At 33.4% G+C, this 13972-nt stretch overlaps 1 protein-coding gene across 3 annotated transcripts in view; it reads left to right on the top strand.

Annotated features, from left to right (window-relative positions):
• EML5 (EMAP like 5) overlaps window positions 1-13972 on the top strand; it is a 197919-nt gene that overhangs the window by 87445 nt on the left and 96502 nt on the right. For all 3 annotated transcript variants that reach the window (XM_044664992.1, XM_044664993.1, XM_044664994.1), the window contains exons 16-17: window positions 38-131; window positions 4671-4771. In XM_044664992.1, the coding sequence (XP_044520927.1) occupies window positions 38-131; window positions 4671-4771 (195 nt within the window). The remainder of the gene's footprint in view (window positions 1-37; window positions 132-4670; window positions 4772-13972) is intronic.

The raw sequence follows: 13972 nt of genomic DNA, 5'->3' as shown, positions 1-13972 counted from the left end.
ACATATGCCTTCTTTTTTCTCTTTTTGATTTTTACAGCTGATGGCAAACGTTTGGCCTCAGTTGGAATAGATGATAGTCATACTATTGTGTTATGGGACTGGAAAAAAGGAGAGAAACTCTCAATAACAAGGTAGGAAAAAGACACTAAAATCACTGTCAACATCAATGAAAAAGTGAAATAGCTTTGGACTTGAAAATGTTTTTAATTAGAGCTTCCTAAAGAATTTTCTTACTATAAATACAGCATATTAGTGTTCGTTTCAAAATCTTTTTGCATTTCAAAATCCATTTTCTTTCTTGACTTTCAACTTTTCCCATATTTTGTTCTTCAAGGATTTATCACTTGATTAGTATGGGTACTGCCCACCCCAGTGCAGGTTGCAATGCAGGTTCATTTCAACAAACATTTAATAAGTATTTGTATCTAAGCCATTGAGCTAGGCAGCTGACCGTGTAAAAATATAAAGGAAACTAACCCTGACCTAGGCAGTATATATTCTCCTGGGGAGGAAGAGAGAATACAACCTTTGTAAAGGTAAGTAATCTGAGGAGAAGGGAATGTAACAGAATTGAGGGAAGGCTTCATAGAGGAAGTGATGCCTGAATTGACTTTGAAGAATTCAGAGTAGTAGATTTGAGAAGGGAGTGTATCCGAAGCATAGGGAAATGGCTTATGAAAATGGCTTATGAGAAAGATCATTGGGGTAGAGAATAGTCAGGTTTGAATGGAACATAGATTGCATGAAATAAATAAAGTAAAATAAAATTAGAGAGGTAGGCTAATAGGATTGTACATTTAGGAGTGGAAGGAACTTTAGAAGTTATCTAATCCAGCATTTCCATTTTATAGGTGACTAAGTCCTAGAGAGGTTAAGTAACTTTTCTAAGGTTACATGGGTAGTAGGTAGAACTATAGATCCTTTGACTCTAAATCCATTGTATTTCTTAGCATATAGTGTTGCTTTCCAAAGGTAGAATCAAATTATGGAGGTCTTTAATTGTTTGAGCAGTTTTTATTTTATTTAAAGGCAAAGGGGAGCTGTTAGAGCTTTTTTTAAGAGAACTCCAAGAACCTTAGAGTAGGAAGGAACCCCAGAAACAATCCAGTTAAACCCATGTTTAATTGAATAAGAATTCTTTTTCTGCTAAATGCCCAAGTTATTGAGCATCCTTTGTTGGGAAAAATCTCTAGTGAGTGCCCAATGGGAGCCCATTCCACTTTTAAATAGTATTTGTTAGAAACCCCAAATTTTTTATTCACAACTTCTATATATCATTCTTTGTCCTGATATCTGGGATCAGCAAGAATACCTACTTTTCCTCTTTCATGTAAAAGCACTTCAAATACTTGAAAGCAACTACCCCCCCCAAAAAAATAATCATCAACATCACCTCTTGAAACTATAAATCCAAAGTTCTTTCAGCTCCTTCTCATATAATATTAACTTGAGGACCTTTATCATCATAGTTATCCACTCTGTACTTTCTCCTGTTTTTACTAAAATATAGTCTGACCATTCAGCATATAGTGGAACTGTCTTGCATAGTCCCACAAACTAAGTAAACATTGATTAAATACCTTCTCTGGGTTACTTTGAGTGTACCCAAAGACATGCAAAAATGAATCATTCCATGCTTTCAGTGAACTTACATTGGTGACATTTCCTTTTTTGGTTACTATATCACAGTTAACTTATTATACTGTGATTGTTATATAGTCCACTTAAATCCCTAAGGCCTCTTTAGATGAACTGTTGTCTAGCCATATCTGCCCCTCTTATTCTTGTGAAGGTAATTTTTTTTTAAACCAAAGGTAATATGTTATATTTGTCCCTATTACATTTCACTTTATATTGAATTCTAGGATCAACACTCTAGATTTTCAAACTCTCTGTGGATTTTGACTGTCATTCAATGCTTCAGTAATCTCCATTAATTTCAAGTTATCTGAAAATTTAATACGTGTACCTTTATGTAATTAAAAATATTCAATAGCAGGGCCAAATTATTCCCTATGGGACTTCTCTGAAATACTCCATCCAAATTGAAGTTAATAACCAAACAAAAGATAAAGAGGATCACTGGAAGTAAAATGGATAATGTTAATTATATAAAATTAAAAGGTTTTGCTTAAACAAAAGCAATGCAGCCAAAATGAGAAGAAAAGCAAAAAAACTAAAGAAAAAATTAAATCAAGTTTCTCCGATAAAGGCCTCATTTCTCAAATATATAGGCAACTTGGAAAAATTTATAAAAATTAAAACCATTCTCCAACTGATAAATGGTCACACTGTATGAACAGATAGTTTTCAGAAGAAATCAAAATCATCTCTGATCATATGAAAGAATGCTCTAAATCACAGGATAAGAGAAATGTAAATTAAAACAACTCTGAAATATACTTCACCCCTATCAAATTAGCTAATATTACAGAAAAGGAAAATGACAAATGCTAGAGGGAATACAGAGAAATAGAGATATTAATGCATAATTTGTAGAGTTGTGAACTGGTCCAGTCATTCTAGAGAACAATTTTGAACTATACCCAAAAGGTTATAAAAAACTGTATACACTTTGACCCATAAATACCACTACTAGGTTTACATAAAAAAAAAAAGATTTTTTTTAAAGGGAAGGAAAAGGACTTGTATATACACAAATATTTATAGTAGATCTTTGTAGTGACAAGATATTGAAAATTCAGGGGATGCCCATCAATTGGGAAATAATTTGGATGGAATACTATTTTGCTATAAAAGATTAGTGAAAAGAATGATTTCAGAAAAACTTGGGAAGACCTATATGAACTGGAAGTGAAGTGAGCAGAACCAAGAGATCATTATACACAGTAAATTGCAATGCTGATTAATGGTGAAAGATTTAACTACTATGATCAAAACAATGATCCAAGACAATTTCAAAGGATCCATAATGAAAAATGCTGTGTGCCTCCAGAGAGAAAACTGATGAACTCTTGAGTACAGATTGAAGCATAATTTTTTCAGCTTCTTCATTTTTCTTTTGAAACATGGCTAATAAGGAAATATGTTTTGCATGACTTCAATATATAATCGTATTATTGAGTTCCTCATTTATTGTCTTTATTTCTTCATCCTCTGCACCAGATGTTGAACCATAAACTGCAATTACTTTAATAATCTTTTTTCAAATACTTTTCACAAACGCTGCAATACAAAGATAACCGAGAAATTATGTTGCCTTTGGATGACTGATGAATCCAACTTCACCAGTTCTTTATTTCCCTATTAGATGAGAATTTGTGAAGCAATTTTGCTTCAGTTTCCCTTTGTCTTATGCTTTCATTTACATCAAGTATGTCCATAGTGATATGATTTAATTCAGTTAATATTGCATCCATTAACTGATCTTTAGATAAGGATTACATACACATTTACAGTACCAACAATTACCTTAATGATTATGGATGATTTAGAAGCCATTACTTAATCCTAAATGTGTGGATTAAAAATAATTATGTTAAATAGTTATGTTGCTTTATTAGGTTTCTAAATTTATAAATATATTAATTAATGCATAATATACATTTATTAAATATACAATTATATACAACTTGTGTTATATACCAGTGATGGCGAACCTTTTAGAGATGGAATACCAGGGTCCTGCCCCCACCCCTGAGACTGAATGCCATGCCCCCACCCTTACCCCACATGGGAGAGGTGGGGCAGTGCTCCCATTGGACTGGATGCAGGGGTGGGTGAAGTGTGAGGAATGCCCTCAGCTGGTGTAGAGAGGGGGAGAGGAGTGGCCTGAGTGCATTGCTCCCCTCCTGCTCTGCTGTCTGTGAACCACCCACCTTACCCCCGTGTGCTCCTGGGCAGAGGGGTGGGGGATGTGAAAAAATGTCATCAGGCTCAGTGAAGAGGGGAAAGGGAGCAGCTCCACCCAAGGCCCTCTGCTTTTCTAATAACAAATTCTGGGTTGGGGAGAAGGGCAGCCACGTACCCACAGAGAGTGTTCTGTGCGCCATCTTTGGCACCTGTGCCATAGGTTTGCCATCATTGTTATATCCACTATATATTATATACTACAGTTACAAAGCAAGTTTATTGAGTTGCATTTAATTTAAAAGATTAAATTTTTAATAAAACACTTGGAAAAAAGCTCTTAGCAAAACTTTCTGTTGTTATGTGGTTAAAAATTTAAATTACTTCACCTGGCATTTGGCTCCCATTGCCTAACTCCAAACTCCCTTTATAGATATATCTTGATATTTTTTTCTTTCACATATCTTCCTATATGTCACCTGTTGAAATTCTTCCTTCAGTACCAGTTTAGGTACTGCCTTTTTCCTGACCCACTCAACTGGATGTGATTGTTCCTTTCTCAACATTTCCTAGAACACTTTGTCTAAATTTATTACCTCATCACATTCTTTCACATTTAGTTGGTTTCCTCATCTGTAAGAGAAAAATGAGATAATGTGAAGAATTTTGCAAATCTTAAAGGAGTATATAAATACTGGCTATTATCAGTGTTTTTATTCCACGCCATATATCATTTTTACTCTATTGAATCTATTGAGTATGTTATCTATATGTTTTTATTAAATTTTAGTTAATGTTTATTGAATTCTTAGAGAATATATTTGCCCTAAAAGTCACTAAATATTTTGGGTTTGTTTCAGAGGAAATAAAGATAAAATTTTTGTTGTAAAGATGAACCCATATATGCCTGACAAATTGATTACCGCTGGTATTAAACACATGAAATTTTGGCGGAGAGCAGGTAAAGAAAGACTTTTTTTCTTCTTATATGGTTTAGAAAGGTTATTAATTTTGTTGGTTGTCTCTGTATTGTAAAAGCTGGCTTAAAGTATTTTACTGGTATTTTTAACTTTTCAATGTATGTGAAACATTACATATTTGCAAGATGTATAATTTAGTAGTTAATCATTACCATACAATATAATAGAATATTATTGAAACTAATATTTACACATAACCTTAAGCCTTATATTAATGACTTTCTTATAGATATGCTATGGAATTTAGTGATACTGTTAATGGTTATACAACAATTCCATACTGCAGCTCTGAGTTCATAATACTCTTTTTTTTTTTGTCATTTATAACTTTTGTATAAAATGTTCTCCTATTTTAAGTAATCTTATCTTTTTTAACAAATACCAAGTCCTAGAATGAGCAGTTAGTAAAATCCAGTAAATCTAGTACTAAATCATAAAGTATTAAAATTGTTAATACACTAAATATTAAAGAATAGAAAGACCTTTCCCTCTTTTTATTCTAATCTAAATTACTTCTGGGACTACTAATTGAAATTTAGCATGTACAAATGACTCCCTCAACTATTCATTTTTTTTCCTATACACAACATTACCTCTCTCACTTCCATAATGTTGTAGAGGAGGTCTTCTTATGCTTGAAATGCTTTTTCTACTCTCCTCCACATTTTGAAATCCCTAGTTCACTTCAAGACTCAACTTAGGTGCCTTCTTCTTTTAAAAGTCTTTTTTAATTCCTCTATTTGTCGATTGCCGTCCCAATTACTATGTCTTTTTATGCATGTTCTTTATTGATCGATTGAATAAAAATAGGACAAGAGAGTGTCACTGAGATGAACATGAAGTTAAAGGACAAAATAAATTTTGAATAAAATTCTTGAAATTTAGAGGAGAAATGAAAAACCTTAAATATAAAAATGGTATGAAACTGAGAATTTGGGGAAATCAACATGATTTTTTAAACCATTGGCCAAACTATTTAAGAAACTTCAATTTGAATTATTAAGTAATCTAGTAAAGCAAAAGCAAAATCCTATAATTGTTTTCTTACGAAAATATATCTAAAAATGAAGGCATACCCAGAATAAAAGTAAGAAGCTGGAATTTACCTTGTTTCAGGTGAATTTTTAAAAGTAGTAGTTGCAACCATGCCATTCAGACAAAGCAAAAACAAAAATTCACATTCCTGAGACAATTATATCATGTTAAAGAAATTTTTAAGTTATAATTTTTTCAGTTATCAGCCATTCAATTTTTTCTCTTTCCTGACTCCCCTATCCATTGAAAAAAAAAAGATAAAAAAAGATCAGCGATATTACAAAAAGATAGCCAAGCAAAATAAATTCCCACTTTGAGCACATCCAAAAATACCCTTCTAAGACTGAATCTTTAGTCAGCTATCTTTCTTTTATGGGTTGGGCAGTGTGTGGAGTGGAATTTTGGGGAGGCTCCTACCCCCAGAAATCACTCTAATGAGCAGACAGGATACTTGATAAGACTCTGCCAGAGAAAAGCTGCTTTATTTGGAGAAAACAGAGGACAGCAAGGAGGAAGGGAGAAGAAGGGAGAGGAAGGGAAGGAAAAAGGATTCTGCCCACACAAGCAGCTTACTTGGGGCAAAAATGGCCTTTCTTCTTCTAGGTACAGTCACAGACTTTTATAATAATCCTGACACAAGATTCTCTTCCTCCCATCTGTTCAGTCCCACAGAAGGGACAGCCTTGACATTTATAATCTTGAGCATGTGATTTTCAAAATTATGTACCCCTAAAGATCCCCGTGATCAAGAAAAACCTGTGAGGGGGCAGCTGGGTAGCTCAGTGGATTGAGAGTCAGGCCTAGAGACAGGAGGTCTTAGGTTCAAATCTGGCCTCAGACACTTCCCAGCTGTGTGACCCTGGGCAAGTCACTTGACTCCCATTGCCCACCTTTACCACTCTTCCACCTAAAAGCCAATACACAGAAGTTAAGGGTTTAATAAAAAAAGAATTACAAAAAAAAAAAAAAGAAAAACCTGGGACCATCATGGGATTCCCAGACTGGGACCATAATGATACTTTTGAAACTCACTACTTTCCCTCTTTTTGCTTATCTTATAGTTTGGCTTTCTTCCCAGGGCAGAGATGAAATCTCTTCTCAAGTTCCTTGAAAATAGGTCAGGAAAACTAAAAGTTTTATTGAAAGTGTGGGGGCAGTTTTAGTCTAAGGAATAGTAATGCTAATGGGTCTTGAAAATTGGGGTTACAACAAGCCAAATACTACTCTGAGAATTATGCACTGAATCTCATCCCACACAGGCAGTATTCTTCTTTTTCATTGCTCTGTGATGATCATTCAAATGATCAGAGATGGGTCCTTCAAATTTGTTTGTTTTTATATAGTTGTTAGAGTATAAATTGTTTTTCTTATTGTTCTCATTTTACTCAACATCTGTTCATATACATTTTTCCTTGTCTTTTTGAAACTTTTCCTCATTTCTTGATGCCTAGTAGTATTCCATTAAATTCATATATCAAAGTTTGTTCAGCCATTCCCAACTAATGGGCAGTCCTATAATGTTTAATTTTTGTCATCATAAAAAGAGCTTCTTTAAATAATTTTATATGTAAAAAACTCTTTCCTTTTTTGCATTTTAATACTTTCCATAGCAACCAAATTCATAATGGAAATATTTTTAATTTGGAAAGTTTTATTTAATTAATTAATTTTGAATGTTTTTCCATGATTATAAGATTCATGTTTTTTCTCTCCCCTCCTTCATCCCCCTCCCATAGCTGATGTGCAATTCCATTGGGTTTTACATGTGTCACATAATGGAAATATTAACCAAATTACAAGAACACATAGATCATAGGAGACTTTAATGCTCCTCCCTTAGATTTTAAAGAAATCTAAATGAAATGTTAAAAGGGGGAAATTATACAACTGAATAAATTGCTAGAGAAACTAAAGCTAAAATGTTTTCTAAATATCACTACTAAGAAATATATTTTTCAGAACATATATTACTTTTACAAAAATTAGCCATGTTTTAGGGCACAGAGAATATAGCAAGACAGAAATATATAAGGGCAGAAATAGTAAGCTCATCCTTTACAAACAGCAAAATAAACAGCAATCAGTTCAGGTAATACAAACAAAAGATACAGACTCAAATAGAATCTTAATATTTAAGTAATTAAGTAAATAATTAATGGATCAAAGAACAGATCAAAGAAATAATAATAATATGAAAGACAGTGATAACATACCCAAACTGGATGAATGGAAAGCAGTCTTAGAGGAAATGAAAGCATAGATTAACATATATTTAAATTTTTATTTTCATAAAACAATAAAAATAGGATTAATGAATTGAATATGCATTTTTAAAAATTAGAAATTTAACACTAACCCTAAAATAAGTACAAAGTAGGTGAAACATAAGGCAACAGATAAGTTCAAAGCCTCAGTGACCATAGAAATTACAAGCAGAATTAAATTGTTTTTTTAGAGTAACCAAATTGATAACGCTTCAGTCAGCCTGATTAAAAATAAGAAAGAAGAATATCAAATCATTGAAAAAGCAAATGAACTACGTAAAATCACAACCCAACCCAGAAGAATTAAAGAGAATTATCAGAACCTACTATGCACAGTTATATGTTATATATATATATATGTTATATGTTTTATATATACATATATAACAACAACAAAAAGAACATGAAATGGAAAATTTCCTTCAAAAATATGAACTACTCATATTAAGACCAAATAGAGATCTTACAAAATCCAAAATGATAAACGAAATAGGACTATCTGTGAAGGAACTACCAAAGGGAGAAGTAGAGGGAGGCAGCTGATTCTGATGGATTTAGGTAAATCCTGTGAAACTTTTAAAGAACACTTAATTCTAATACTACAAAAAAATTGAGAAAGTAGTCTACCAAATTCTTTTGTGAAACAAGTATAACACTAATACCTAAATCAATGAATTTTAATGCAAAGAAGCAGAGCTATAGACCCATATCATTAATGAGTATTGATTTAAATTAAAATAAAACAGACTGTAGCAATCCATCTAAGAAAGCATTTGTTATAATCAGCCTGTATTTATCATGGAGGCAAGAATGGGTCAATATTAGGAAAACAAGCAACAAAATTGTATTTTAAAAAAACATTCACAACCATATGATTATCTCAGTAGGTGCAGGGAAAGCACAATAAAAATAATAAAATAAAGTATAATAATATATAAATAATAAAGCACAATAATGTATAATAAAGTAATATTATTATAAAGTATTTTATGCAAAACTTAAAAATATAGGCATATGGGGATCTTTTTAAAATATAAAAAGTATATTATCATGAAAGTGAGGTGATCTTCTGAATCTTTAGGTTAGAGGAAAGAATAAAGGTGAGATAGGAATCAGGAGGAGGAATGGAAGGAGATGGCTAAGTTTAGGGAAGGAATCGACAAGGAATTTTGGATGGTAAGGAAATGGGTGAGGTACTCAGGAGAGGCAGCTAACACAGACCTGACACTCAGGCTAGAGACAGAGGATACTGGGGCAAATAGGTTGTACCCTTCCAGGCAGGAAAGGTTCTTCTACAGACACTCTATAGGGCCAGTCAGGAATGGTTTAAATCTGACTTGAGGGCTTTCTTGTCAGTTTCTCAAATCCTCAAAGGAGGAGTCGCAAGGCTCCTCCCTGTCACTGAAACTGAGGAGGATCCAGGAGGAAGTATTGGGCAACTACTTCCTCCCAAGATGGATGCCTCCAGTTCCCTCAGGAAATAAAAGAGAATAATTCCTTCTCCTTCAACCCCTACCTAATTCTTCAACACAATGATTCACCAGAGGGTTTGATTAGGTAACAAGGGTTAATTAATTAATTAATTAATTAATGTTCAGGGTTAGTCAGAGGGAGAGAAGGGTTTAGGATTTCTGACAGCTGCTAGGGAGAAACTCAAGATGGGGGAACGTCACAGGAATGGGTTAGACTGAGAGAGAACCTGTTCTCTCAGCCAGGAACGATTTGGCTGCTTTTAAAGTAGAGGGTATACTAAATCAAAAAGTAAGGGATAGTTTGATTCAAGGATGTTCTACTTGCCTATAGGGAAACTAAACCCACAAAGTCTATTCAGTAAAACCCCAAAGCCACCCTTCCTTCCAGAACCCACAGGAAAACAGGAAAGATAACAGGGGAATAGTATGGAGAAGGTCAGGGAGAGGTCCAGAGAAAATTAGCTAAATTCAAATTGTCCAGAGACAAGGCATAGGCCAAAAGCAAAGCCAAAAGCCAAAGGCAGAGCTCCAGTTGGTCCTTCTGCTCTCCTCAGGCCTCAGGAACCAACTGACAGTTTGACAGGATTCTAAGGTTTAACTGCCAGAAGTTTTCAGTTAACTTTTGCAAGGGCAAAAGCCTTTATTGCATCTTTGCATTACAAGTATCTTATCAAAAGACGAAAATAAAAAAGGATAGAAGATTTATCTTTTTTATGATTACAGATAGAGACTGAGAGACAGAGAGAAGAGAGAGAAAAGAGAGACAGACACAGAGAAAGAGACAGACCAAGAGACCTTTGCCAGACAAGGGATAAAGAGATCATCACAGATAAAATGGACAATTCTGACTACTTATAGCAGACATGTTTTTAAGGAAATAAAATCATCAATTTTATAAATAGACATGAAACACTAAACTGGAAAAATATTTGCAGCAAATTTCTATAATAAAAATCAGTTAATGAAGATATATACACATATGTACAGATGTGTGTATGTATATTTGGAGTTGATATAAATATGTAAGAACAAAAGTCATTCCCTAATTCATAAAGGATAAAGTTAAAAAGAAATAGAATTCAGTATGTAAATGATAAAGCATATGAAGAGGCAATTTTCAGAAGAAGAAATCAATTGATCACTAAGTTCTTAGTGTCTACAATGTACTAGGCACTGGCATACAAGAACAAAGAGTAAACAGTCCTTCCTCACAAGGAGCTTACATTCTGACAGAGAAGGTAACAAGCACATATAAAAATATAACATCTATGTAAAATAAACATGTGGATGTATAAAAGTAATTAAATACAAGTAGCTGGGGGGGCTGAGCATTAATAGTTGTGGATTTTAGACAAACATTCATGCAAAAGGTAGTCATTTAGATATATCTTAGATGACAAGAGAACCTATGTGAGGCAGAAGCAAAGAGAGAGTGTTCCAGACCAATGCAAAGGCACAGAGGTGGGAGGGATATGGGGAATCATTTAAGGAACAGAGATATAGCCAGTTGGACTATATAGAGTGCCAGAAGAAAAGTAATGTCCAGTGAGTTTAGAAAAATAGATTGGGGTCTGATTGTAGTCCTTTCATATTTTAACAGAGAATTTCATATTTTCTCCTACAAATCATAGGAAGTCAGTTGTTTAAAGGAATCATATTTTCATATCTGTGCTTACAGAAGAATTTGGCAGCAATATGTGTGGACTGGAGTGATGAGGGGTTGAGGCAGAGAGACCATTTAGCAGAGACTATCAAGAATCCAAAAGAAAAATTATAAAGGCTTGAACCCAGATGGTAGCTGTGAACAGAGAGAATCAGATATAAGATGTGGAGGTGGTAACAAGATTTGACAACTGGATATTTGGAGCACTGGAATCATGGCAAGATTATAAACACTGACAAAATCTAGAACTTCAGAAGAGGGGAAGCTTATAGGGGAAAGATAATAACATTTAATTATATATATATATTTATCATATATATATATATCCAGTTAAAAATGCCTCAAGAGCATCTATTTAGTAATATCTAATAAACAGTTGTGACACAGAAATAAAGTTCAGTGGAGAGATTGGGGATGAATATATAGATACTGAAGAATCATACAAAAAAAATCCAAGTAACTAATAATAAGAATGCAAAGAGTCTTATACCTATCAGATTGATAAACAAGTCAAAAAAAAAGAAAATGACGGATCTTGGAAGGATTATGGGAAGACAGGCATGCCAGTTATGCACTATTAATGGACCTATGAATTGGTCTAATCATTTTGGACAGCAGTTTGTAAATGCCCATATCACTAAACTGTACATACCTTTTGATCCAGTAATTCCATTAGTGGTCATAAACCTTAAAGAGATCAAAAGACAGAAAGACCCCATCTGTACAAAACTAGAGCCACACTTTTTGTTGTAGCAAAGAAACTGGGGACAAAATGGATGCCTGTCACTTGGAGACAGTGGAATAAGTTATGGTATGTTAATGGAATAGAATGGAAGAAATTAGTTTCAAAACAATAATATACCACATGTCCCAGTAAGCTTCAAAGGGGTAAACAACTTAGCTATCAAAAATCACATTGTGAATAAATTAGGAAAGGGAAGGAGGTTTCTTTCAACACTACAGATAATGGAATAATTCCTGACCAAACAAGGGAAAGAAATTATTATGATTCTTTGTAGTAAAAACGTGGAAATAAAGTAGAGACTCATCGATTAGGAAATGATTAAATAAATTAATGGCATATGAATTAAATAGAATGGAATAAATTAATTTCAGATCAATAACACACTACAAATATTATACAAAGTAAATTCCAAATGGGCACATGCCAAAGACATAAAGGGCCCTGTTATAAACAAAGTAGAGGAGATGGGAAGGAGAGCTTTCATAACTCTAAATAGAGTGATTGACCAAATAAATTATAGAAATGATTTTTATTATGCTCAAAAAATTATGAAAGGGTCAGATTCAGAGAAACCTGGAAGACTTATATGAACTAAGGCAGAATGAAGAGGACTGAACGAGAACAGTTTATTCAATGACTACAGTAATTTAAAGGAAAACAATTGCTAAATACTTTAAAACTTTTGATCAATGATCAATCACAATTTCAGAAGACTAATTATGACACATACTTTCCACTTCTGGCAAAGAAGCAATATGCTTGAGGTACAGAATGAGTCAAAATTTGAAGACATGGCAATTGTATGTTTATTTTGCTTGACTAGTTACATTCTCTTTGAGAATGGTTGAATGGATATATGAGTGATACAAAAGAGAAGAAAAAGAAAAGAGCATCCATGAAACATGAAACATTTAAAAATAGACGAAAGAGCAAAATGAATTTCAGCTGTAAACACTGATAAGTAGGATAATTTGAGCCCTTTTCGTTTCAGTTTAATATATAAAAATTTTAAGCAACAATGAAGTTTTAGAAGAGAATATTTTCTTGGGAGAAGGGGAAAAGGGAAAATAAAGAAAGAAACCACTGCCTGCACTGTGAAGTCTGCAGAGTTTTTGGTGACCTGACATCTGTCCTTATACTCCTTATGTGCAGAGTGTGTTTGCATATCCCTGGCATTATAGATAACTAACATTGTTTCCTCTTAGAACGTCTGTTTTCTGGGTTAACAAGCTCTGCTGCTTGGCAAAGGAGGCATTATCCTTCTCATTTTTATGTGAGTTAGCCCAAGACCAGAAGGTTCCCATTCTCATAACAAATGCTAACTTGTTACTCAATGTTGGGCCTGCTAATCTCATCCTAAAGGCAAACTTCTCAGGGTTGAAGAGGTGTAATGTTGGGATGATTACTATCTGAAACAGCTGACATATACCTCCAGCATTTTCCTCTTTTTGGTAGTGCCAGTATATTACTACCTTTCCATTTCAGTTTTGTTTTGCTTAGAAAGGAAACATCATTTGATGGGATTTTTTGCATTTACAGTTTTATTTCAGCAAAATTTTAGGTATTAGGGAAATAAAACATTTATTATAAAATTATGCTACTTTTATTTGTATCGGTGATTTTTTACTTCAATAGAAATTCTTATGATTAACTTTCAGACTTTAGTAAATTAACATTTATAGGTAAACAGATTTAGAAGTGCATGGGTTACGTTGATTTCTTCAAAATGAGTTACTAGTTTTTCCTTAATATTTCATTGTTAGCATTTCCTTTCAAAATCATTGCTCTTTCATGCCAACATGTTATTTGCAATCCTTGGTTTTAAAGGGGCTTATAAAACTACTATGGGTTCTTGTTGATTTTTATTCATTTTATTAGTACCATAATCCTGGAAAATAACCATTGACTCATTCCAGCTCTTATATACAGACTAAAAATATCACTCTAAGTACCTGACTAGAGATTAAATTCATCTAAGAAGTGATTTAGCCAGGGATGTTAAA

The sequence above is a fragment of the Gracilinanus agilis genome, chromosome 2, assembly GCF_016433145.1.
Source record: "Gracilinanus agilis isolate LMUSP501 chromosome 2, AgileGrace, whole genome shotgun sequence".
In the NCBI taxonomy this organism is placed as follows: domain Eukaryota; kingdom Metazoa; phylum Chordata; class Mammalia; order Didelphimorphia; family Didelphidae; genus Gracilinanus; species Gracilinanus agilis.
This window is presented reverse-complemented; position numbering and strand designations above follow the sequence as displayed.